Source organism: Arachis hypogaea, chromosome 6 (genome assembly GCF_003086295.3).
Source record: "Arachis hypogaea cultivar Tifrunner chromosome 6, arahy.Tifrunner.gnm2.J5K5, whole genome shotgun sequence".
In the NCBI taxonomy this organism is placed as follows: domain Eukaryota; kingdom Viridiplantae; phylum Streptophyta; class Magnoliopsida; order Fabales; family Fabaceae; genus Arachis; species Arachis hypogaea.
Window position 1 is genome coordinate 103,764,943 of NC_092041.1, and position 25,945 is coordinate 103,790,887.

The 25,945-nt window shown below is 33.0% G+C and overlaps 1 protein-coding gene and 1 long non-coding RNA gene across 3 annotated transcripts; one reads left to right on the forward strand and one right to left on the reverse strand.

Annotated features, from left to right (window-relative positions):
• Nucleotides 1–319: 319 nt before the first annotated feature.
• On the reverse strand, nt 320–4,962 carry LOC112697249 (uncharacterized). 2 transcript variants are annotated; one of them, XR_011862563.1, is made up of 8 exons: nt 4,228–4,962; nt 3,792–3,938; nt 2,817–2,941; nt 2,162–2,385; nt 1,975–2,062; nt 1,395–1,671; nt 1,115–1,231; nt 320–524 (listed from the first exon to the last, which is right to left on the reverse strand). It is a non-coding gene; the product is annotated as an uncharacterized lncRNA (long non-coding RNA). The 2 variants fall into 2 exon arrangements; XR_003151154.3 differs by having other exon boundaries at nt 2,817–2,945.
• Nucleotides 4,963–5,891: 929 nt separating this feature from the next.
• Nucleotides 5,892–8,158, forward strand: LOC112697251 (glycosyltransferase family 92 protein RCOM_0530710). The gene is made up of 3 exons (XM_025750352.2): nt 5,892–6,181; nt 6,265–7,302; nt 7,513–8,158. The coding sequence occupies exons 1-3, from the start codon at nt 6,046–6,048 to the stop codon at nt 8,040–8,042; spliced, it is 1,704 nt and encodes a 567-aa protein (XP_025606137.1). The 5' UTR covers nt 5,892–6,045; the 3' UTR covers nt 8,043–8,158.
• Nucleotides 8,159–25,945: the final 17,787 nt, after the last annotated feature.

Consider the following 25,945-nt stretch of genomic DNA (forward strand, 5'->3'; position numbering starts at 1 on the left):
CCTTTGAAGTGTTGCCTATTAGTTTTGAATATACAACCCTTTAAACTTTAAAGTATTGCCTTTTCTTTTGGATATGCAACCTATACAAATGTTGCTTTTTCTTTTGGATATGCAACCTATACAAGTGTTGTCTAATATTCAAAATATGCAACTAATAAAAGAGTTGCCTTTTTGACAAAAATAAATGTTACTTTTGTAATAAAAAATACAAAAAAAAAACAATAAATTTACAATAAAACTTTTTGTACATAAATGTGTAATTATTTTAATTAATAAATAAATTTGTGCACAATAAAAAAATTTATAAAAAGACAATAACTAATAATAAAGTTCTAATTAAAATAGATATTAAAAGATTCAATTAGTATTTCAAATACATATTTATCAATAATTCTCAACAAAATAATAAAATTTTTGTCCGACAATAATTGTCATAACAAAATAGTAATTAATATTTGTTAAAAAGATGTTAATCTACTTGCATATTTTATATCCATGCTTGACTTGTCTCATATATGCTAAATCTGCAAATAATACATAACAAAAAATACGCAACTTATCAATAAAATTGAAAAATTATAATAATAAAAATTTCATGAGGCTAGAGTCCAAAATTTAATCAATTCATTAGAACTTTTTTCTTTTTGGGTTTTTCAAGCTGTATAAACTCTCCAGAATTCAAATATTCGTCATCAAAGTATGTTCCAAATTTAGTTTCAATAAAATTATACAAAGATGAACTTAATGTAAGAAATTCCAAACTGTTTAGAACTTTTGTCTACAACAGAAACCATGCTATCAAGTAACTTATTAGAAGAATCATGGCATGAGATTTAGGGTTTAAAGCCAAAATGAAAAAACGTGCAACCATACCTATTAGTCATTGATTCATTAAGATTGTGATAAAAGCATACTTATCAGAGCAGCTCTATTTCAATTCATTACGCCTTCCAATAACAGTTTGTGTTCCTAAATCAAGCTCTTTTCTTTTTCGTCCCGTTAGAAACAACAACTAATTCTATTATTATTACTTTTACACAAATTTAATAAATAAAAAGTGAATCAATAGGCACATACACTAGTAATACTAATTATAATAAACATGAAATCGAACCTTTAATGAATATCGGCATCCTTGTGTCATCACATCAAGTATAGAAACAACATTCTCTGCAGCTGCAGCCAAGTACCTCCCTAGACGTGGTTGAAATCTCATCTGGGCGGTGCCACCCTAATCAATCCACAAGAGAATTGCCAATTAACACATTAAAGTGAATACATCATCACTTTAATAAACAACAAAACTAAACAGTGATTAAAAAAGGTAAATAAATGTAGCCTACTGCTATATGCTTCATAGAAAAAAAAAGGATAACTGAGGACTAGGATTCTACCTTGAAGACTCTTGCACAACTTCCATTATTTATGCTCCAATATTATATCTCGCCGTCACCATCACAATTCATATATAACAGGTTAACAACCACCATTAAAAAAAAGAGAGAGAGAGAGGGGGTGTTTATAGAATGGAAAAATTCCTGGAGCTGCAATTAGAACATATCTCCTAGAAAGGTCACGAGTATGCCAAGTGTCCGACCCGGAGAGAGACTATCACTGCTTTTACATGCTTTGTTCAGCACCATCAGAGGTGATTGAATTCTCCATAACAATCTTGAAAGAAATTAAACATAATTTATCACTCACAAGACTAACTGTTACAATTTACTCAATAGGATGCAAGAAGTACAAGTTGGGGAATCCAAAGCAATTCCACTATCTTAATCAAACTGTTATGAAGTTTCAAATGTAGATGATGCAAAAGAATACTTGGAGACCAGAAATGCAATGGATATTGTAGGAATCAACCAGGAAGAACAGGTATAGGATCATCACATTTGTGCATCAAATTTTATTATTTCAATGAAGCATTGATTTCTTTCTATACACATATTTAATTTAACAAAATTTCCTTACACAGGATGCTATTTTTCGTGTGGTCGCCGCAATCCTCCACCTTAGTAACATTGACTTTGTCAAAGGGACTGAAGTTGATTCTTCCAAACTGAAAGATGAAAAACCACTCTTCCATCGGACAGCTACAGAGTTGTTCATGTAAAAATCATAGATCCATCCACAAATGCTTCTAGTTTCAGTGTTTCACCTTTAGTGTCCTTTGACTCACCATTTGTTCAGGTGTGATGAGAAAGCATTAGAGGACTCACTTTGCAAGCGTGTCATTGTTACTCCTGATGGCAATATTACAAAACCACTCGACCCGGACTCGGCTTCTTTGAGCCGAGATGCTTTGTCAAAGACGGTTTACTCAAAACTATTTGATTGGTAAGCTTCTTTAAGCAGTCTGATACTAGATTTAAGACAATAATTCTGAAAAGAAAACCAGCAATAACAAAACCTTGATATCTTGGAAATATTCTACTACTACTGAACAACAGCAACCATAATATTAATTCACAATAAATCCTAAGAAACCATCCTTCAAATAAATTATCTCTACTTCTAATTAATAAGATGGGTTTATCTATCATGTGCAGATTACAAATTGAGAAGGTTTTTTCATTTAAATGTCTCCCGCTTATAACCATAAGTTCACCCCAAATATGTCCTACTCCTCCATAAAGAGTTGTGTTTATAAAAAATAGTTAAGGGGTGCTTTTCTTTGTGTGCTACTATATATTTAATAAATTTTCTTGTGTATATTTTATTAAGAACAGTCCTAAACATATTGAATTATGGGAATGGAACAAGAATTAAGCAATTTCCAGAAGCAAAGGAAGAACCAAGGCAAGGAGCAATACCATATAGGATAGAGCTTGTAGTCCTGCTGAACGTAGATGCATAGCTCGTTCATTTTCGCCCATTTCTTGAGCCAATTGGCATAGTTTAAGTATAAAACCCTCTAAGTTGAACACGTATGTACCATCTGTCTATTTTTAACTCAAAAAGTCAGACATACAAAAATTGTTCCTTTTAGAAAAGAAAGCAAATATATAGGGCTAAAACATGCAATATCTATATAAAGAACTCTGGTTTTTCTTTTTGAGCTAAGGGGTACCCATTTTTACCACCAAAATTAACTTCCACACAGATATTTTTTAAAGGGATTGCATATCGCTGCACAGTATCCACGGAAACCAATCATACAGTGATGTTAACCCTAAGAAAGGTTTAATAACCAAATACCTGGAATTCTATAAAATCAACAAGAGTGTTGCAGCCTAATATCCTGATTTCATCTATTCGAGACTATTCTAGAAGAGTCCGAATTATCGCTAATAAACTACTGGCATATAGTGGCTTGCAAAATAGGAGTATTACTTGCATACTATTACATATTCTGATTATTTGAAATAGAATGAAGTGGCAATCCAACAATCAAAATCAAATGAACCAAAGCTTTATAGTACAGCAAAAATTGGCTGTCTAAGACTGGTTCAAAACATTTGGCAAACTAAAAAAAAAGTAAAACCACTCATTAGGAGGGAATTTATCAGAATAATGACAATTAGTTTAATTACTATATATGTGCCACTGAACTTACATCTGCTCCTTACATGATGATAAGAATTTCCTATATATGCACAAGACAAATTTATTTGAAGGATTTAAGTATTGCACACCACATGGCCAGTTGGGAATCTATTCAGGAGATTCTAATTAGGCATTACAAAAGCAATACATTTTTTATGCAAGTTATGTTCAATTAAGTTAATTGCCAAAAAAATTAGACCACTATATGTATATCATTTAGCATGAATTTAAGAAATTAATACCACTAAGCCTGGAACTGGAGAATCTGTGTGCAAAATGGAAGAATCTCCTCATTGTTTTCTATCAGAAGAAAGAAAACCTTGGCAGGAGCATCAATAACTCTGAAAGCTTCTGCGGTTGCCCGTACTAACCACAAGCTAGGGTAAACACTGAAAATTCAACACAAGAAACTCAGAAAAGACGCACATCATAATGATGAAAGTGAAAATAGAAAGAAAAGAAAAAATACACAGTACATACAGTTGTTTCTGAACATGTTTAGGCCTCGAACCTCAAAGCATAGCATTATATGCTAGCGACTCGAAAAAGCATATTCAATAAGCACATACACTTGACCCTCTCAAAGAACATATATACATCCTAAATACATTCCTCAATTTCCCCAATCTAAGAATAGAATTAGCTTCCTAAGATTACGGAGGAGAAAAAACCCCTAACCTGAGACATGATTACAGCGAGCAGTGAGGATTACAGCAGAGACGGCTCAAGCAGAGTTAAATTTCCGGAACAGCGACGGTAGCCTCCAACAACTCCAGTGAGCTTCCTCAACGACAGTGGTGGCAGGAGCTTCGGCGGTGCTAACCGAGGCTTAACGGCGGCAGGAACGGCGGCGGTCGAAGCTCAGCAGCAACGGAGACCAGGCGCAGCGGCGACTCCACACGCGATGGTGACAATGACGGCTTCACGTCCTACGCGCGCGCTCTTTCTTCTCCGTCCGTGGCTATGGTTCGCGCTCCCTTCCGTTCGCAGTTCTATTTCTGACGCGGCTCAAGGACGATCGGCGGCGACGACGAGATCTCCAGCGACGGCAAGAGGATGCACGACGGTGCCTTCTCCCTCCCAGTCCTGGCTTGCGCTCGAACTCTCTCCCATGGCTCCTTCCGTGAACGCTCTCTCTCTCTCTCCATGGTTCGACAATGACGCGACGGCGGCGGTAAGGCCCAGCACGCCAGCGCGGTCTTCTTCTCCGCTCTCCTCTGCTTTCCTCAGATCTCTTTCTCTCCGGTGATGGTGGTGCGGCGGCAAGATGCAGCACGGTCCCTCCTCCCTTCCCGATCTCCCTTCTCCCTCGGACTCTCCCCTTTCTTCTTTCTTCGTTTCTAATTGTTGGAGTTAGGGTTTCTAATTGAAAATAGGGCTTGCAATTTTGTTTTGAACTCTAAGAATTTGAATAAGTAAATCAGTAAATAATATATAAATTATAAAGATGTATTTTGTGTTAAGTTAAAAGAAGGAAAAAGTATTTTTTGTTAAAATATTTGGAGAAAAAGTCAAAATTTGAGAGAAAAAATTTTAATTTATTTTTGGCAACATTTATAATAAGACATTTATTAAAAATTTAAGAGTAACACTTATAAAGTGCAATATATAAATATCACAAATGTTGTTTATTTAATTTACAAAAGCAACACTTTTTATTTGTACTTTTAATTGATCAAAAGGAACATTTATGGTCTGTTATTAAAAAAGAGTTGCAAAAACTTTATTTTTATGTAACAAATATTAAGTGTTGTCTTTAATTAGTTTAGATAACACTTTTTTAGTGTTATTTGTAATATATGTTGCAATAGCTAAGAAATGTTGTAGTGATCCAACAATGCTACAAAAAGTAGGTAGTTCATTAAGTAATTTTTTGTCAAATATTTTGAGAATTAATTTAATCTTTAATGAATATTAAGTTCATTTCTATATTTCATAATTCAAATTGTTAGCGTTAAAACCTTTCTTAATAAAAGATGATACTTTATTCCTTTTATTTTCTTAAAGTAAGTACTTTTATTGTAGTAAAAATTAGAAAAAGGTGAAAAAGAAAACCTATTGACTCTGAGTTGTTTGAAATAATATCAAAACAACAAATAATTAAGTTAGTAAAATTTAATTTAGCAACAAATGAATATGCATGATCTGATTAGTGGTCCATGATTATACATATAAATACTAAAGTAGGAGAACGTAGCCGTAGCCACCAATAATAACAATCTAATGATTGCATTAGTGAATGCTACAATGTACATGGTGAAACGAAAAAAAAAAAAAAAAGAATGGTTTACAGTTTTATATATAGTTTAATTTCTCTCTCACACACTCGATTGTCCCTAATACTCACCAAATTTTCCATCCATTGAATCCCCACATTTCTCTCTTGTCTTTTCCTAGAAGGGCAAAACTCAGAAAAAAGAAAGAGAATCACATCAAATGTATGTAAATTATTAACATGGTGAAGCAGCCTAAAAATCACCACTCTCCTCCACTTTGATGAAAGGTCGTAAGAAATATAATAGTGGTGGCATTTCATGGAGCACGTTCTTCTGGTGCACCCTCATTGTTGTTATCTTTTCCGTCCTCTTCACCACCTTCACTTTCTCCTCCATTCGTCGCTTCTATTTCCCAGGTCCATTTCTTTCTTTCATTTCAACCTTATTTTCTCTCATTATTTTTCCTTTTATTTGTTTATTTATTTGCCACAATGAGCAGAATCATTTTCCCATAAAACAAGCTCAATATGGAGAAATTCAATCATGCAAGCAAAACACCAGAACTCTCCCACATTACGAGATATAGTTATGCTTCCAGATCAAGTTTTAATTTTCCTAAATTACCCTTCATCATTGTTTCATCACTTTCATTCCCAACACAAAATCCAATGCGTTTATTTTCTTGTTAACTCATCCAAGACTCGATTCACCCACACTCCAATCGAAGTCAATGTGGTTCAACCCTATGAACAAATCATAAGGTGCCCAATGCATCCACATGGCTACACAATATCGGTGGCAACAAAATCAAAGGATCCAATTCCGACCAAAGATTTGTTCATCCATAACTGGGAAACGCTAGTGTATGAAGCCCTCTATGATCGTGACTACACCACCATCGTCTTTGTGAAAGGCCTCAATCTCCGTCCTGAGCGACTCGCTGAAGCATCCAAATTCCAATGCGTGTTTGGTTATGATTTCAAGAATCCCAAATTCATACTATCATCAGAGGCTGTATCGGTTGCTCAAGAGATTGTTCGATGTAGAACACCCATGAGCATTTTGAGTGGACAACCCCAAGCCCAAGCCCATGCTATCAAAGTTTCAATTAAAATTAACGGTGGGGAAATCTTCCCCTCCATAGCGAAGCCATCCCTTGAACCATATCAAAATTTTCCAAGACAAAAAGCTCACAAGATATGCCTATGCACTATGTTGCGCAACCAAGCGCGATTCTTGAAAGAGTGGGTGATGTACCATGGTAAAGTTGGGATTCAACGTTGGTTCATATATGATAACAATAGTGATGATGATATAGAGAAAGTGATTGGGATTCTACAGAGCATTGGATACAACATCACAAGACACTTGTGGCCATGGGTGAAGACGCAAGAAGCTGGTTTTGCACATTGTGCATTGCGAGCTCGGTCATCGTGTGAGTGGGTTGGGTTCATCGATGTGGATGAGTTTTTCAATATAAGGGGAGGAGGAACCTTGAACAAAGTAATTAAACTCTATTCCAAGGTTAAGAATTTAGGTCAGTTCTGAAGCTTTATTGTTCTATAGTCTTCGTTAATCCCAAAACAATGTGCACTCGACCTCATGTGAGTTGATAACTTAGAGCCTTAGATAAGATTTGACTGATTTGATTAAATTTTCATTTGATGGCTCTCTGTTATCAACTTCATGTGAAATCGATTGCACTTGAGTTTTCACCTTATTTAACAAAATTAAACAACTATTTCAGGTGAGATAAGAACACGATGCTACAGCTTTGGGCCTTCAGGGTTGAAAAAAGTCCCACGTGAAGGGGTAACGGTCGGGTACACGTGTCGATTATTGGGAAGTGAAAGGCATAAGAGCATAATAAGGCCTGATGCATTGAACCAAAGCCTAATCAATGTGGTGCACCATTTCCATCTAAGAACACCATTTGTGGCCATTGAACTTGAGAAGGGTGTGATGGCAATTAATCATTATAAGTATCAAGTTTGGGAAGTGTTCAAGGAGAAGTTCTATAGAAGGGTTTCAGCATTTGTGGCAGATTGGCAAGAAGAGAATAATGTGGGGTCAAAGGATAGGGCTCCTGGTGTAGGGACTAAAGCGGTTGAACCAAAAGATTGGTCTAACCGGTTTTGTGAGGTTAAGGATATGAGGCTAAGGAATTGGGTGCTGAGAAATTTTAGGGATCGGCGAACCCATCTTTTACCTTGGGAACCTGAATTTGAACCCCATTTTAAAAGAAGGCTAAGGAGAAAGAACATAGACCGTTTATGATGACATCACTTTCTAAATGTAGGAGAGTAACACTTTGAATTTTGTTTTGGTTCTATCCTTATCATGGAATCATGTAATGATGATGGAAAATTGTGTATAAAAGAAGAGAAATGTTTCCTAACAAAAAAAATAGTAAAAACTAAAAAATAATCAAATTTTTTTTATTTAATATTTATTAATTATTACCATAATTTATGAATATTAAATAAAATAAATTTTAATTTTTTTTAGCATTACCGCGTACCGATTAAAGTATAGTACCAAGCTTACGTTTTGTATAAAGGTAACAACATAGTTTAGAAACTTTTTGCCTAATTGTATAGTTAGTTGTATTGTATATTTAATAAATATTGTCATGTTGAAATCTAAGAAAACTTTTTTTTTTGGGGGTTAAATAAGTCTTTAACATCTCAATATAACAAAGGAATATACTAGTTCCTCTTTACAAAATTCAAACATGTCTATAGACTAACCATAGTTAGAGAACAAAATACCCAAGTTAAATGTTCTTGTTGTAGTTTGAGTTAAGTTGTTAATTATTGTTAGTAGCTTAGGATTCAAGCGCCACAATAATGAATCCAAATCTTAACCCTTTGTACAATTTCATTGCTCAGAAATAATAGTTTTAACCATGCCACCACTTAATTGTTGCATTTGTCTTAGACTATAAACTCAAGATAATTATTTCTATCACGTCTCAAGAATATATATATTACTATTAGATAAGTATTACAATTTACAAGTCCAAGAATATAGTGACACTTGCTAATGATCAGTTGAGACTTATTAGTAAAGGTGTTACCGTTTTAGCGTAAGAGAGAGCATGAATTGCAGAAAAAAAAAAAAGCTTATTATTGATGCAAAATTTATAGAATGAATGAATCTTACTATCATATTAGTTATAGGTTACTATTAGTAAATTAGCTAATTAAGCTTAGTTAAACTAACAAACTCTTAGGGTATTTATTGACTAACTATTTTGCAGAGTTAAACAATTGTACGCTAAGTTATTTTAAGTTTTTAACTAAATGAACCAACTAAATCATCGTTTCCTGTTCCAACTTGTCAAATTTACTCAAAGCTCATATGTTGAGAGTAAATTTTTTTTTTTTTATAGTTATTACAGCGATGATCTTGACCCAATAAGAAGGGAAGGAGTTTTAGTACCAATAACAAACATAAAAACAACAACAAAATATACATAACATATTTTTTATTAGTTTTTTATTTTCACCTATTCTATTATACACACTAAAATACTAAATATTAATTACACAATAATCTCTTTAATATTGTCATCCAAATTATTATGAATTACAATTTTATTATTATTCTCCACACATAAAAAAATACCTTTATTCACTTCTAACACTTTTAGGATTATTATCTGATTTTTCAATCTCTCCTTACCTCTGGATAAAAGTAAAATCTTTTGAATTAGCTTTTTCAAATCGAAGTGGTCTAACTTGATAGATAAAATTCTTGAATTTGTTTTTCTCAAAGTTAAGCTTCTATTGAACTTTTCATGATCCTGATTGTCACTCTAAAAAAGATTGTTCTGTTATTTTGAAAATAAAAGACTCCAGTAATGCTGGTGCTTTCTCCAACAAGCACTATAACTCACACAATAAAATCACCAGTTTACAATTATCATCAAATAAATATTCCCTAAAAGCAAATTTTTGTTTCTCCTGAATAAATCCAAAATATATCCACCATGATCTAGTATGGAAAGTCAAGTCTGTTTTCTCCACAATGCTTATGTTTGCCAATTCTAAGAATCTTCAATTATTTTGCCTTTTTAAATCATTGTTCCATTTTCTCTATTGATTCAAAGTCTTTTCTCATGCTTCGCTCCACTTCCACTGAACCACATGCTGTTTTCAAACATTCTTATATTCCTCGTTTTTTATGTAACCCATGTAATTGTAAAACATAGATTTATATCCACCCATTTTTTTCCAATTTGCACACTTCTAACTTACACCATGCTAAAGTGGGTTCACCGTTATTAATTTATAATTTTCTCCCGTAATTCATTGTTCTTGTTCTATATAGATGCCTATTTATCTATCATAATTATGTTCTACTTAATACTTAACTGAATGCTTTTATTCTCGAGTTAGAGGTCTAGTTGTTACTCAAATGCATGTAAAAATTTAACATTGAATTTTGACTTATTTTATACGATATTTCCGAGAAATATGCAATAAGCTAGTAGCATATCGCGCGTGTATATATATATATATATATATATATATATATATATATATATATATATATATATATATATATATATATATATAACGACAGAATAATTTCAATGGCATAAATTTTGCATATATATATATATATAACGACAGAATAATTTCAATGGCATAAATTTTGCTGACAATTGTTTATCGACGAATTTTTTTATCTGTCGTTAATTATTGGCAGATTTAACCAATAATAAATTTGACAGTATACTTAAATTTTATTTTTTTAAAAAAATTGTTTAAGAATTTAATATATAATTTTAAATATTTAAATTTAATAATTTCTAAACTAACAAAATTTAAAGTTTTACCACTTTTATAATAATTATTTATATATGTTTAGTTAAAATTTTATAAAACAAGTTCCACTAAGCAAAAAAATCAAATTTGAAATTCTTCTAAAGAAGGGAGAGCGGCAGAAAAAAACAAAAAAAATCTTTTAAAAATTATATCATTGAGATGTTTTTAAAAGAACTATAGTAACTAATCCCTAAAAATTATCATAGTGAGTATATATAAATTTAACCATGCATGACAAAAGATACTATACGAAGAAGCCTTAGTCATAAAAGTGTCTCTAAAAATAAGAGCAGCTAAAATGATATACGCACCAATATATAGAGTCTCCAGTTATACAAAAATGTTCCCCATCAACCTTTTTACTTGCCACCTAGATAAAAGATTATACAATCATTCTTTTAATAGATTCATCATTCATCAACTACAAGTGTAAGAAAAAAGTATTATAAATAAATAATAATTACCAAATATTTAACACAACTATAACAGGCATTGACATCAATTATTTTTCACTGTCCCTAAGGCCGTTCGCTATACTCTCTCCCATAACCTTTCAAAAAATATTAATCAGTTTTTTTTTCTCCTTTCAATACTGAAACTGACTATAACAGATTGTAATAAGCACAAATTCAAATAAAAAATTATTTACAATGAATATTTTTTTGGATGGCAAGAAAACAAACAAATAAATAGTCACCGAAAAATGAGAAACATACCAATACTCCTACCATAATTAACATCAACAAATGCCCAATCTCTACTAGTTCAATATTAAATGTTCAAATTTAAAAGTCCACGCATTTCAGCCATAAATCCTCCTAAATATTCAAACATAATAATACAAATATAAAAGAGCCGATTGTCCTCAAATATATTTTAGAGCAGTAATCCACTAAAGATTGCTAAAAAATATATTTTGATCGTTTATTACATATACAGAAACTCTAATGTTAAATTATTTTATTCATCATTATATTTTTCAAATCAGAGCAACACGTTTAGAAGTTATCCCATTTACGCGTTTCATTTAATTATATTATCGTGGGATTTTTCTTTTATAAATCTGATAGTAATGATTGTGCCAATTTTTTTCTTTAATTATTACTAATGAATTTATGTCGAAAAATCGAATTCGACGATAAATGTTTTATCCGACGAATTTATCACCAAATCTGCCAGTAAATCTATCGCTAACTTCCGACACTAAATTCAATAGTATTCGACGTTATTTTTATAGTGTTCGATTTGGAGCTTCTAAAAGAGTTCTCGAGAAATCTTGTTTTTCTAAAAAGGACACAAGTGCTATGTTTTATTACGGACCGACCTAATTTTTCTTTATCTCTTGTTCATCAGGTTCTTTTTTAATCAGAGAACTATCACTTCTTGTATGTTATATTTTGCATGCAACAAGTAATTTTTCTTTGGCCATACAAAATTACATTGGTATTGATAATAAATCACTATATTATATATTCTCTGAAAAATTTAAAATATGTAAAGATTGAATCAACATATACCGTGAAGGGTGCTATATATATTAGAAAAATTCTTTTAGTATCGAAGGAGTAGCTGCCAATCTACTTTATGATTGGGTAGATAAATATTTGAAATTTTGAGATTATTTTTTTAACAGAAGTTATTGAATATCAAAAACTTATTACGTAAAATTCCAATTTTTAAAATGGGTTGAGGACTCGAAGGAATAGACATTATTAGTGGAAATGAAGTAATTAATTGAAATTTATCAAGACCGAGCTATGCTTCAGGATTCCAGAATAATAAATAAAATTTGCATAAAGTTAAAAGTTTAATTCACCATTCGGATTGTAATCGAAACAAATCAATCTAATTTTATGACTATAAAACTTTTTGAACTTGGGTATATTGAAATTTTAGAAATAAATATTGATTTAATTTAACGTATAAATAGCTTTTAACTTTTACGTATTTTTTAATTTGCTTTTTATATTCAAGAACAACTAATGCCACCCCGTTATACATCTTATATAAAACTTCATGAAGCTTAAGAGGCAAACACGTTTAAAAAATTAATAACATTTTGTTTTGTCATTATTCGTTATTTACAACTTTTAGTGAAGGGAGAGGACATAATCAAAACAAAGAATATTCTAATAAATTAATCAAGAAACATATTACATATAATAAAAGTAATTAGGAAGAGTACTTTGGGCAAAATTTGTTCGTTGACACTAAACCTATATAAAGAGTAATATATTATAAGTTTGTGACTGCAAGCCAAAAAGAGAGAGACATATGGCTAGAAACAACTTAATAATAACAATATGGATTATTATTGGATTAGTTACTATGTTGCAACTGCTGAAGTCTATGGCAACATTCCTAAACAATCATATTATGTTGCATCAGTGAAGCAACAAAAATGTATTCAACAATGTAAAAGGCGCATTCGGAACCGAAAAGTTCTGGCATTGTGTATTAATTTATGTGAAAATAATGAATGCTTTTGGGATTTTGTGAATTTTTTTGCTTATATTATCTCATGAATATTTGATGTGAGAAACTCTTCTCTATTTTATGATTATCAAGAGACCAATGAAAAGAGTATAGTTTCGTCATTCGTGTTGTTATTAGTACGGATAATTTTACTGCGAATCGGATCGAGAGATTTTAATCATATTTAATTTTCGATCCCTAAATTTTTCTAGGTGATATTTTTGCAGCCTTTGATAATATCATTGATCTTAGGAATTAATGCAAGTCTCAAAGAAGTCATTTTAGTAATCTAAGCGATGCTACTTATTTGGATGAAGCAAATTTATTCTAGAAAAATGTAAACATCTATCATTTTAGATTTTTTTCTTCTTCTTCTTTTTAGTTAGTTTTTTTTCTTTTGGTTGTAGTTTTCAATTTTTTTGAAATTTTTTTATTTTTTCTATTAATGGTAATTTTTTTTATTTTCATAACGAAGATATGAATATTTTTCACGCTTCGTTCAAATTCAACAATGAAAAAGTACGTCTCTCACTAGCTATATTTTAACGCATACAATACTTAAAAATAAAAGACATTTTGTTTTTCTTATTACAAAGAAAATAAATGTATATACGATTATTGGTTGTACAAAAATGATTGAAAGCTCTGAAAGAGCTATTATAATATTATCTAAAGAAACCAAGTTCTTTATAAAGAATGCAGTACTATCAAGTAAGTCTCATAAAAATTTGCTATGTTTTAAAGATATTAAAAATTGCAAGAGAAGAAAATAATGAATATCTATATATTACAACTATGATATCAAGAAAAAATGTGTGTTAGAGAAATTACCCGCTCTTTCTTCTAGTTTAATTTGTGCAATGGTTAATTCATATGTAAAATATTGCAAATCAATTGTCATACGCACTTACTGACCTAAAGAAAATAACAAATCTCACATTCCAGCTGCAAATGCACCAATAAGAATAACTGTTTTTGAAGTACAATTTGCTAATGCAAATGAAAGTAATCCATGCCTAAAGCATAGAAGACCAATCGGTTCTAAGGATAAAAATCCCTAAAAAAAAGAGAGATAATTAATCATAATGTTCACAATATAGAGGCAAGTACTCAAAGGAGATCCGAAGACATAAGTATTGATGAAATCTCTGAAGAGGTTCAAGTATTTGAAAATGAAGAGATCTCGATAAGTTATGTCACTACTGAAAAAATATAGGACCAAAAGTATACTGTTGTCGATAACATTTTTGCTTATAATATTGCTATTGATGAACTAATAAAGCAAGATGAGGATCATGAACCAAAATTTATCCAAGAATGTAGATAAAGAGATGCTTGGCCAAAATAAAAGGAAGCAATTCAAGCTGAATTAACTTCTCTTAGGAAACGTAAAATTTTTAGTCTTATAGTCAAAACACCTGAAGGTGTAGAACCAGTGGGATACAAGTGAATTTTTGTGCGCAAACGTAATGAGAAAAATGAAATGAAAACATATAAAGTACGACTAGTAACACAAGGATTCTCACAAAAACCTTGTATTGACTATATAGAAACATATTCTCCTGTGGTGGATTTAATTACGTTAAGATATCTTATTAATCTAGTAGATCATGAAAAGCTTGACATGCATCTAATGAATATTGTTACAGCCTATTTATACGGTTCAATTGATAAAGACATGTACATGAAAATCCCTAAAGGATTTAAAGTTCCTGAAGCATATAATAATTCTTCCGGATATTTGTTTAGAAAGATTTAAAAAATTCTTGTATGGATTAAAATAATTCGGACTTATGTGGTATAAACATCTCAGTGAATATAGTTATTGAAAGATGGATATAAAAATGACTGTGTATACCCATGTGTGTTCATAAAAAAGTTTGAATCTAAAAGTTGTTATTATTGCCGTATATGTTGATGATTTAAATATCATTGGATTATCCAAAAATATTCTAAAAACTACGGATTATTTTGAAAAAGAATTTGAAATGAAAGATCATGGAAAGACAAAATTTTGCCCTAGTTTACAAATTGAACATTTGAAGGATGGTATGTTCATCCATCAGTCAACTTATACTGAGAAACTTTTGAAAAAAATTTACGTAGACAATACCATTGAGTACTTTAATGATAGTGAGATCACTAGTCGTAGATAAAGATCCATTTTGACCTTGTGAATGTAATAAGGAGCTCATTGGTCCTGAAGTACCTTATCTTAGTGTTATTGGTGCACTAATGTATCTCGCTAACAATATAAGACCAGATATAGCATTTTCAATAAACTTGTCATCGATATTTAGCTCTTGTTCAACTAGAAGACATTGGAATGTTGTTAAACATATATTAAGATCTCTTCAAGAATTTATTGATAAAGATTTATTTTGCTCTAATGAATCAACATTTTGGTTAGTTGGATATGCAGATGCAGGTTTTTTTCTGATTTGCATAAAGGCAACTCACAAATAGGTTATCTATTCACAAGTGGAGGAACAACTATATCTTGGAGTTGAACAAAGTAAACCATAGCGGCAGCCTCCTCAAATCAATCATAAACAAAGGCAACTCATGAAGCGATTTGAGAATGTGTTTGGCTTAAGTCAATCACCCTACATGTTCAAGAAATGTGTGATTTACCCATGAAGGTGTAGAACCAGTGGGATACAAGTGAATTTTTGTGCGCAAACGTAATGAGAAAAATGAAATGAAAACATATAAAGTACGACTATTAGCACAAGGATTCTCACAAAAACCTTGTATTGACTATATAGAAACATATTCTCCTGTGGTGGATTTAATTACGTTAAGATATCTTATTAATCTGGTAGATCATGAAAGCTTGACATGCATCTAATGAATGTTGTTACAGCCTATTTATACGGCTCAATTGATAAAGACATGTACATGAAAATCCCTAAAGGATTTAAAGTTCCTGAAGCGTATAATAATTCTTCTGGATATTTGTTTAGAAAGATTTAAAAAAATTCTTGTATGGATTAAAATAATCCGGACTTATGTGGTATAAACATCTCAGTGAATATAGTTATTGAAAGATGGATATAAAAATGACTGTGTATACCTGTGTGTTCATAAAAAAGTTTGAATCTAAAAGTTGTTATTATTGCAGCATATGTTGATGATTTAAATATCATTGGATCATCCAAAAATATTCTAAAAACTACGGATTATTTAAAAAAGAATTTGAAATGAAAGATCATGGAAAGACAAAATTTTGCCCTAGTTTACAAATTGAACATTTGAAGGATGGTATGTTCATCCATCAGTCAACTTATACTAAGAAACTTTTGAAAAAAATTTACGTAGACAAGACATACCATTGAATACTTTAATGATAGTGAGATCACTAGTCGTAGATAAAGATCCATTTTGACCTTGTGAATGTAATAAGGAGCTCATTGGTCCTGAAGTACCTTATCTTAGTGTTATTGGTGCATCAATGTATCTCGCTAACAATACAAGACCAGATATAGCATTTTCAATAAACTTGTCATCGATATTTAGCTCTTGTCCAACTAGAAGACATTAGAATGTTGTTAAACATATATTAAGATCTCTTCAAGAATTTATTGATAAAGATTTATTTTGCTCTAATGAATCAACATTTTAGTTAGTTGGATATGCAGATGCAGGTTTTTTTCTGATTTGCATAAAGGCAACTCACAAATAAGTTATCTATTCACAAGTGGAGGAACAACTATATCTTGGAGTTCAACAAAGTAAACCATAGCTGCAGCCTCCTCAAATCAATCATAAACAAAGGCAATTCATGAAGCGATTTGAAAATGTGTTCGGCTTAGGTCAATCACCCTACATGCTCAAGAAATGTGTGATTTACCCATGAAGAAAATACCAATAGTCATATACAAAGATAACTGTGCTTGCATACATTAACTAAAAGAGAGATTCATTAAAGGAGATAGAACAAAACATATTTTACCAAAACTCTTCTACTCTCATGATTTTCAATAAAGTGGTGATATAGACGTTCAACAAATTTGTTCCAATGATAATTTAGCAGATTTGTTTATTCAAGTACTACCTACTTTAATATTTGTTCAAGATATGCGCCGACTAAGAGACATCAAGTGATGTAATTATCAGAGAAAGTAATATGTGTTGTTCTTTTCCTTAATCATAATTTTTATCTCACTCTGGATTTTTTCTAGTAAGATTTTTAATGAGGTAGTTACCTAACGTATTACACAATAAGGACATCTAAGAGGAGTGTTATAAATATATTTGTTATATGTAAAATCTATATACTTAATAAATAATTAATTAGTAAATTAAAAGTGAGCTAAAAGGGTTAAAAAATTTAAAATTTATAATTCTAGAAAGTTACTGGTGAAAATTTAACTTAGAAACCAACTTTGAGCAGAAAAATGCGTACTGTTATTAAAATTAACTGTACTGGATTAAGTTTATCCAGTATTACGTATGAGACAAGTAAAAATGTAAGATTAATAAGAAAAATATTTAGAACAAAAATCAGAAAGATTTTGGCCCTAGGTGGGCCAAGAAGTAAAAATTACAAAATTGCCCCTCACTTAAAGGGGCAAGGGCATGACTCACCCCCTTCACTTACACAAAAATCACATTTCACCCAAAGAGAGGAAGTGAGCTACAAAGAAAAGAGAGAATAGAGCCCTAACCCAAAATTTACTATTCATTACACCATTCAAATCCACTTTTCCCTCAATCCGGATCCCCGATCGACGACTTATTTGTGGTCACGCGACCTTGACATCCTCTACATTTCTATCTAACTTTTACGGTGAGTAATTGTGAGAACCTTATCCTATTTCTCTCTTTTCTATAAAATTTGCGTTTTGGTATATGTTAGGTTGAAGTTTGTGATTTTGACCCAAGATTAAGTGGTACAAGATAAGAGGATTCAATCCCTCCATTATCTCCAATTTTGAGTGAAAATCCTGGTGTAAATGTTTGAATAATTGATGTAATTAGATTGTATAGAGTAGCATAGATGCTAGGTTGATTTTGGCGCAGAATTGGGTACTTCACTTGGTTGGAGGAGGGTCAATTGAGGCTCGGGATTGATCGGAGAGGAAATTCAAGAAGTTGGAAACCGCTGTCAACGAAGGTGCGAGTTTTAGTTTCGGGTAGACACACTATGTAAAGTTATGTGAAAACCTAGGTTAAATACCCCTAAGATAGTGCTCCATGATGCATGTTGTTGATGATATGTGGTTTAGTGTGAATGCTTACGTAGAATGACATGTTGTGGTATGTATGTATATATGTATGCATGTATGAATGATTGAATTTGGATACAAATTATGGCTCGATTTTCTGTTATAGCTATTGATATGAAAATTTGGGCTGGAGGCCGTGATTAGGTGACGTACACCCTTTTGGTAAGTTATAAGCCTCAATTGAGGTATTGAAAAGGTTAAATTAATATGTCGTGGTTGTGATTGTGATGAATTATGAAATGGAGTTGGAATTGGTTGATTGAGTTTTGAATCGCTAGGCTATGATTGAGAATTGATGATTGAGTAAAAAGGGTGCTTAGAAAATTGGCTATGTTGGCTTTGAAAGAGGTAAAACGGAAATTTTGTAAAAATGAACATTATCCAGAATTTTGGTAAAATTGAATTTTTGACCAACTTCGATGGGTCATAACTTGACACTCGGAGCTCGAAATTGAGTAAACTTTATCTTGAATTAAAACTGGGGATGAGAACTTTAAAACTGTCAAAAAACAGAGGAAAAATAATTTTTGTAGCAAAAGTTATGTAAGAGTGAAATTGGTGGTAAAAAACTGAAATTTCAGAATTCTATAGCATACCAAACTTTTTACTGGTGTGCGTGTGCATAAGAAGAAAAAAATGAACTTATGCATACGTACAAAGTGGTGCATACGTACCACTCTAGAGAAGCTTGCTAATCTGCACGTGCACATGCGACATGTTTTATGCAAAATGCTATTTTTTTACTGTTTAGCCTTTCATACATGCTTGTAACCTCTTGTAATCCCCATACGATGTCTGATAACTAATTTTTAAGCTTTGAAAATTGTGTGGGTAAATTCAATGAATTAAATTCATTTATTTCTAGTTAAACCCTTGGTTAACCAGAGAAAAGTATTGTGGAGAAGAAAGTTTATCCTGCTCATAGTGAGTACGGTGGCATGGTCCCGCTCACGAGATAATGGAATTGATGTATGGAAAGTTAAATTAGGGTTAATGAATCTAATAACTTATGAAATTGATTAAAGTCAATTACTATGACTAATTGTGGTCTGAATGACTGATTTGGCATGAACGATGGTCTTATACCGCTTGTGTGTTTGCGATTGATAATTATTATTGAATTAGCAAAGTCAAAGGTGGTTTATCCCGCTTGTGTGGCAAGGTCATGGATTTTGTCTCGCTTGCATATTGGTTTGAAAACTGCACCAAGCAAGGACGATGGTTTCATCCTGTATGTTTTGTGGTTGCGGTGTGCTATAGAAACGGTGGTCTCATCCCACCTACATTCTATCTATCTGCAAGGTGGTAGGGCACTAATCCCTCGATCTGTATGGCACGACCTCATAGGAAAATGTGGTAGAGCACTCTTCCCCAATTTATTCTCCCTGGTGTATGCTACCAAGAGAAGGGGATAGGACACTCATCCTTCAATTGTATGCCTCCCAGGGATGCGTAGAAGAGAGACGATATTCGTGTTAGCTCCCGACATATGTTAGCTACCGGATATGTCGGGTTTGGTAGTTTAATTAATACGTGAGCTCATCGGCAATAGGATTGGCATGCATGATACTCCATTTATTTGCCATTGTTTGCGTGGGCTTAATTCTCTTTGACTTGCCTAACTGCTTATCCTGATTAATTGTTATATGTATTACTTATCTAATTGTGTTTGACTTGTACTGCTTATTATTTGTGTTTGTTACTGCTGAACTAAATACTTAATATTGAACTAATTATTTGAGATATTAGGAATTAAAGATGTTGAAATGCATTAGGATGAACTGAGGCTAGAGACAAATAATATGATCTAAGACTTAGCTTATTAACTATGTTGGGATTAGTTAAATCATAGGCTTAAACCTTGTGTGTTTGAAGATTAACATTGCCCAGTAGGTTCATGTCTCTTTATATAGTCTTTAATTGGAAATATTACCCTACTGAAAACCTTTGGGTTCTCACCCGTTGTGGAAATTTCTGTTTTTCAAAAACAGGACATGATACATCTCGTTGAGTGTGATGGATTCTCTTTGATGAAGCGAAGAAGACTCTTTTGGATTTATTTTGATACTTTCTATTATTTTCCACTTTTTGAATATATTATTGTATATTCCTCTTAGAGGTTTGTATTTTTTGAGAAATAGAATGTTATTTTGTACACTTTCTGATTTGTAATATTCTAGCTGGCCTTTTCTTTATAGGTAAAGAATAGCACTTATTATGTATCTTATTCTGAATTGTGTGCGTATATCTCTTTTGCTCTGTATGTGACATTTCTTACCTTTAACGCTTCGAGTGTGATAACGGTTTTCATTTTGTTTATCTTTCCTTCACAGGCTACTAGTTACCTTATATTCCTTCGAATATTATGTATGTAATTTTCTTTTAGGCATCGTAATGTCTCACCACCTCTGATTTACGACTATAGCGTAAGGCTTTTATGTGGTAGGATGTTACATTTATGGTATCAGAGTAGTTTGTTCCTGTAGAGCCTGATGAATGGACTGATTATGCTTTTGAGCATACTCTAAGTTGTGTTTTTGTGCTACTTAGGATATCTGAATGATAAATATAGCATAATTATTTATGAGCATACTTTTAGGACTTTAAAGTACTAGACTTAAGATATTGAGACTGATCACCTTAATATCAATTGTTCAGTATAGACAAGACTCAAATGGCATCTTGCGGACGTAGATGAGGACAAAGCGGTAATAAAGGAATTGTATTAGGAGATAATTTGATCGATTTTGTGGCTGAAATGATGAACATGGATGCTGCCATTAATGCTTTTGCTGCTGCTACCAACTGAGTAGTGGATAGGATGGGACATCAGGCTAGAGACGGCAATGAAAGAGGTAATGGACATGGTGGTGGAGACAGTATTATGATTACTGTGGTTTCGATAGAAATTAGGAGTTTTCCAGAGTTGTTGAACAAGAGTAGAGTGGTGGAGGACTGTGCAAGGAAGAGTGTAGTGGCAAGAAGTGACCGCAAAAAATTCTACAAGAAGAGGCAAGGCAAGAGTTTTGAACATACTATTTAATTTATGTCGAAAGGGTTAGATGGGCCAGTAGTTTCCCAGTGTTATTATCTAAACTCTTTTATGGTGAATTATAGTGGGAATAATGTCAGGCGTATATGCTGTTAGCCGCTAGCTCGTCAGGAGATGAGCAGAATTTAGATCAAATTCTGGTAGTGAATGAATTTCCTGAGGTATTTTCTGATGATATACCTAGATTTTTCCCTCCTAGAGAAATAAAATTTATGATAGAATTGTTGCCTGAAGTAGGACCAATCTCAATTGTGCCGTATAGGATGTCGCCATTGAAGCTGGCATAACTTAAGATTTAGTTGGAGGAACTGATGGATAAGAGATTTATCCGACTAAGTGTTTTCCCATAGGGAGCACCTATCTTGTTTGTGAAGAAGAAGGATGGTAGCATGCGACTGTGTGTGGATTACAACCAATTGAATAAGGTGACGGTGAAGAATAAGTATCCTTTGCTGAGAATCGATGACTTGATGGATCAATTGCAAGGGTCTAGAGTTTTCTCCAAAATTGACTTGAGGTAAGGTTATCATCAGATAAGGGTGAGAGAGGATGATATTTTTAAGACAGTTTTTAGGACTCGTTATGGTCATTACAAGTACACCGTGATGTCTTTGGGTTGACAAATGCCCCTGCCGTATTCATGAATTATGTGAATATGGTATTTTGACCTTTCTTGGACAAGTTCATTGTGGTGTTTATCGATGACATCCTAATATACTATAAGACTGTGGAGTAGCATGAAAAGCACTTGCGAATAGTTTTGCAAATTATGAAAGAGAGAAAGCTTTACGCAAAGCTTTCTAAGTACTAGTTTTGGAAGGAAGAAGTGAAATTCTTAAGGCAACTGGTAAGCCGAGAAGGCATAGCAGTGGATTTTGCTAAAGTTGAAGCAGTGACTGAATGGGGACGGGCAACAACTATGATAGAGGTAAGAAGTTTTTTGGGCTTGGCTGGGTATTACCGAAGATTTATTAAGGGCCTTTTGCAGATTGCCTTGCCTATGACCAAGTTGACTCGTAAGGATACACCTTTTGTATGAATGTCCGAATGTGAGGAGAGTTTTAAGACTCTGAAGGAAAGGCTAACTATAGCACCAGTTCTTGTATTGCCTAAACCCCATGAACCATTTGAAGTGTAATATAATGCCTCGTTGAAGGGCTTAGGGTGTGTGATGATGCAATACTGGAATGTAGTGGCCTATGCTTCGCAACAGTTGAGGCCGCACGAAGTAAATTATCCCACTCACAACTTGGGACTTGCTGTGGTAGTGTTTGCATTGAAGGTGTGGAAGTACTATCTTTATGGAGTGAAATTCCGAGTCTTTTATGATAATAAGAGACTAAAGTATCTTTTTTATCAGAAAGAACTCAATATACGCTAGAGGAGATGGATAGAGTTGTTGAAGAACTATGATTTTAAACTGAATTATCACTCGAGAAAAGCGAATATGATGGCAGATGCCTTGAGCAGAAAATCTCTAAGTGTTGCTTCGATGATGATTAAAAAAAAGAGTTGTTGAGTAAGTTTGTAGATCTTAAGTTGGGTGTTAGAGAGGTGGCTGGAAGTGTTTGCTTAAACCAGTTGCATATCTCTAGCAATTTTAAGGTTAAGATTCAAAAGCTCAGCAAGATGACCATAAGCTGTTGAAGATGCTATAAGCAATCGGACAAGAAAACATGGAGAAGTTACCCAGGACAGAGAGGAAATTTGGAGATATAAAGGGAGAATCTGTGTACCAAATGTAGTAGGTCTGCGACATGAAGTGTTGACAGAGGCTCACAAGAGCGGATTCTAAATTCACCTTGGAGCTACCAAGATGTGCCATGACTTACATGTAATGTTCTGGTGGCTAGAAATGACGAATGATGCGACAGTACATGTATCTAACTGTCTTACGTATCAAAAGGTGAAAATAGAGCACCAAAAGCCATCCAGAGCATTGCAAACCCTTGAGATTCCACAGTGGAAATGGGAAGGTATTGCAATGAATTTTATTCAAGCTTGCCAAGGACTAGAGTAAGATTTGATACGGTGCGGGTAATTATTGATTGACTAATGAAGTCTGCTCATTTCTTGCCAATCCATATGAACTATTCTTTGAAAGAACTGGTGAAATTGTATATCAAAGAGATTGTGAGATTTCTTAATGTGCCTATAACTATAGTGTCAGATAGAGATCCTCTATTACTTCGAGGTTTTGGAGAGCCTTTCAGAATGCGTTTGGAACCCAAATGTGGTTGAACACAACATAGCATACTCAAACCAATGGTCAATCAGCGAGGACGATTCAAACTCTAGATGATATGTTAAGAGCATGTGTGTTGGACCAACTGGCTAGGTGGGATCATTATATGCCTTTAATAGAGTTTGCATACAATAACAGTTACTATACAAGTATCGAAATGGCTCTGTATAAGGCTTTGTATGGGAGTAAGTGCCAATTTCTGTTGTGTTGGTATGAGGCCGGATAATCAAGTTTATTGGGGCTTGAATTTGTGGCAGAGATGACGAAATAGATCAAGAGGATCTGAGCTAGAATTCTTACCGCTCAGAGTCATCAGAAAAGTTATGCTGATTAGAGGCGGAAGCCTTTGGAGTTTGGAGAGGTTGATCATGTATTTTTGAAGGTCACTCCGACTATGGGAGCGTGTAGAGCTATAAAGACTAAGAAATTAAACCCTCGTTACATTGGTCCATTTCGAATTCTGAAGAAGATTGAGCCAGTGGCTATGATGCATAAACACTAACATGGACACGGGATACGACACGACATGGGACACGCCGACACACGAATTTTAAAATCTTATAAGACACGGAACATGCATATATATAAAATATAAAGTATCTTTTAGAAAAATCATACTAATATTTTGATATTAAAATATAAATTAATTTTTTTATTATTTTTAATATCTGATTTTAATTATATAAAACATTTAAGATTTTTTTGTTTTAATAAAAATATATACTATTTTTAAATTTATTTCAAGAATACATGTTAAGAATAAAGTTGGACATATTGACATGTAATGGTATTTAGGTGTGTCCAAACATGTTCGGAGAAGAATTTTTATTTTTTATTAAGACACGGTTGAACACAACAGACACGCGTGTCAGACGAGTGTCAATGAGTGTCGTGTTTGAAATGTGTTTGACACGTGGACATGACAACTCAACAAAGTGTCTGTGCTTCATAGGCCAGTGGCTTACCAGATAGACTCGTCGCTATATCTTTCGAACCTGCACGATATATTTTACATTTCGCAACTTCAGAAGTATACCTCTTATGTGACCCATGTGCTAGAGCCAGAATCAGTTCAGCTGAGAGAGAATCTGACATTTCAAGTTGCTCCGGTCAGAATTGATGATGTTAATGTTAGGAGACTCAATCGAAAGGAAATTTCGTTGTTAAAGTTGCTTGGAGTCGAGCCAGAGTGGAAGAGCATACGTGGGAGCACGAGTTTGATATAAGGAAGGATTATCCCCAATTATTTACAAGTAATTAAAATTTGAGGACAAAATTTTTCTTTAAGGTGGATAGGATGTAAAACCTAGATACATAATAAATAATTAATTAGTAAATTAAAAGTGAGCTAAAAGGGTTAAAAATTTTAAATTTTATAACTTGAAAAATTACTGGTAAAAGTTTAACTTAAAAAGTAAAATTGAGCATGAAAATATAATTAATTGCGAAAAAATGCGTACTAGTGTTAAAATTAATTGTATCGGCTTAAGTTTGCCTGGTATATATTGCGTATGAGAAAAGTAAAAAATGTAAGATTAACTAGAAAATATTTAGAATAAAAACCAAAACACTTATCTTAAAGATTTTGGGCCTAGGTGGGGTCAAAGGATGAAATTACAAAATTGCCCCTCACTTACACAAAAATTACATTTCACCCAAAGAGAGGGAGTAAGCCACGAAAAGAAGAGAGAATAGATCCCTAACCCAAAATTTACTATTTATTATACCATTCAAATCCACTTTTTTCTCAATTTGGAACTCTGATCGACAACCTATTTTTGGCCACGCGACCACCTTGACATCACCTACATTTCTATCTAACTTTTGCGGTGAGTATTTGTGAGAACCATAGCTCATTTCTCCATTTCCTATCAAATTTGAGCTTTGGTATATATTGGGTTGAAGTTTGTGATTTTGATATTTTAGAGGAAGCTCAAGGGCAATCTCTAGTGGGGTTTTGACCCAAGAGTAAGTGTACAAGATAAGGAAACTCAATCCTTTCATTATTACCAATTTTGAGTGAAAATCCTAGTGTATATGTTTGAATAATTGATGTAATTAGACTGTATGGAGTAACTTGGATGCTTAAGTGATTTTGGTGCGGAATTGGATACTTCACTTGGTTGGAGGAGGGTCAATTGTGGCTTAGGTTTGATCGGAGAGGAAATTCAAGGAGTTGGAAACCACTAGGAACGAAGGTACAGGTTTTGGTTTCGGCTAGACACTTTGTAAGGTTATTTGAAAACCTAGGTTAAATGCTCCTAGGATAGTGTTAAATGATGGATGTTGTTGATGGTATGTGGTTTAGTGTGAATGCTTGTGTTGAATGACGTGTTGTGGCC

Excerpts from the sequence above, each read along its gene's own strand:
- LOC112697251 (XM_025750352.2), top strand. The coding sequence starts at position 6,046 with ATGAAAGGTCGTAAGAAATATAATAGTGGTGGCATTTCATGGAGCACG. Across the intron at positions 6,182-6,264 it reads TCGTCGCTTCTATTTCCCAG|AATCATTTTCCCATAAAACA; the intron begins GTCCATTTCTTT and ends CACAATGAGCAG. Across the intron at positions 7,303-7,512 it reads TTCCAAGGTTAAGAATTTAG|GTGAGATAAGAACACGATGC; the intron begins GTCAGTTCTGAA and ends CAACTATTTCAG.